The sequence below is a fragment of the Mandrillus leucophaeus genome, unplaced genomic scaffold, assembly GCF_000951045.1.
Source record: "Mandrillus leucophaeus isolate KB7577 unplaced genomic scaffold, Mleu.le_1.0 Scaffold42, whole genome shotgun sequence".
NCBI classification, from domain to species: domain Eukaryota; kingdom Metazoa; phylum Chordata; class Mammalia; order Primates; family Cercopithecidae; genus Mandrillus; species Mandrillus leucophaeus.
In genome coordinates, this window is record NW_012104476.1 from 188,925 (window position 1) to 189,451 (window position 527).

Genomic DNA, 527 nt, shown 5'->3' on the forward strand with positions numbered 1-527 from the left:
CCCCGTCCCGGCCCAGACCCCCGCGGAGGAAGCGGAGAGAGTCCACCTCGGCCGAAGAGGACATCATTGATGGATTTGCCATGACCAGCTTTGTCACTTTTGAAGCGCTGGAGGTAAGGGGGATCCCCCTCCCCCCGGGTTCCCTTTATGCACGACCCCACTTGGCTGCGCCCGGCTCTCCTGCCTCCCCCGCCGCGCTCCGGGCTGTCTGTCTGTCTGTCTGTCTAGGCTGAGGTCTTATTGTTGGTGGGGGGAGCTGGGGGCGCGGGCAGACAGGCAGCAGGAGGGAGTCGCAAAGCCGTGCCTGGTCTCCTCGTTTCCTCGTTTTCTCGCTCGCCTTTCCCCTGCGCCCCCTCCCTGCACCCCCTCCACAGCAGATGGGCAGAAAGAAAGGGGTTCAGGCATCACAACAATGCGCCCCCTCTCCACGGAGAGCTCTGCCCCCACTTCTTCCTCCTCTCCCTCCCCAATCATGGCTTCTTGGCTGGTGGAAGTCTCTTTGCTGGGTTTGGGGCGCCTGTGGACGG

General features: G+C 63.8%; 1 protein-coding gene across 1 annotated transcript in view; it reads left to right on the plus strand.

Annotated features, from left to right (window-relative positions):
* Window positions 1–5: 5 nt before the first annotated feature.
* AUTS2 (autism susceptibility candidate 2) overlaps window positions 6–527 on the plus strand; it is a gene marked incomplete at its 5' end in the record, with an annotated part of 1,256,093 nt that continues 1,255,571 nt past the window's right edge. Inside the window, one exon of the mRNA XM_011992898.1 lies at window positions 6–113. Coding sequence (XP_011848288.1) covers window positions 6–113 — 108 coding nt within the window. The remainder of the gene's footprint in view (window positions 114–527) is intronic.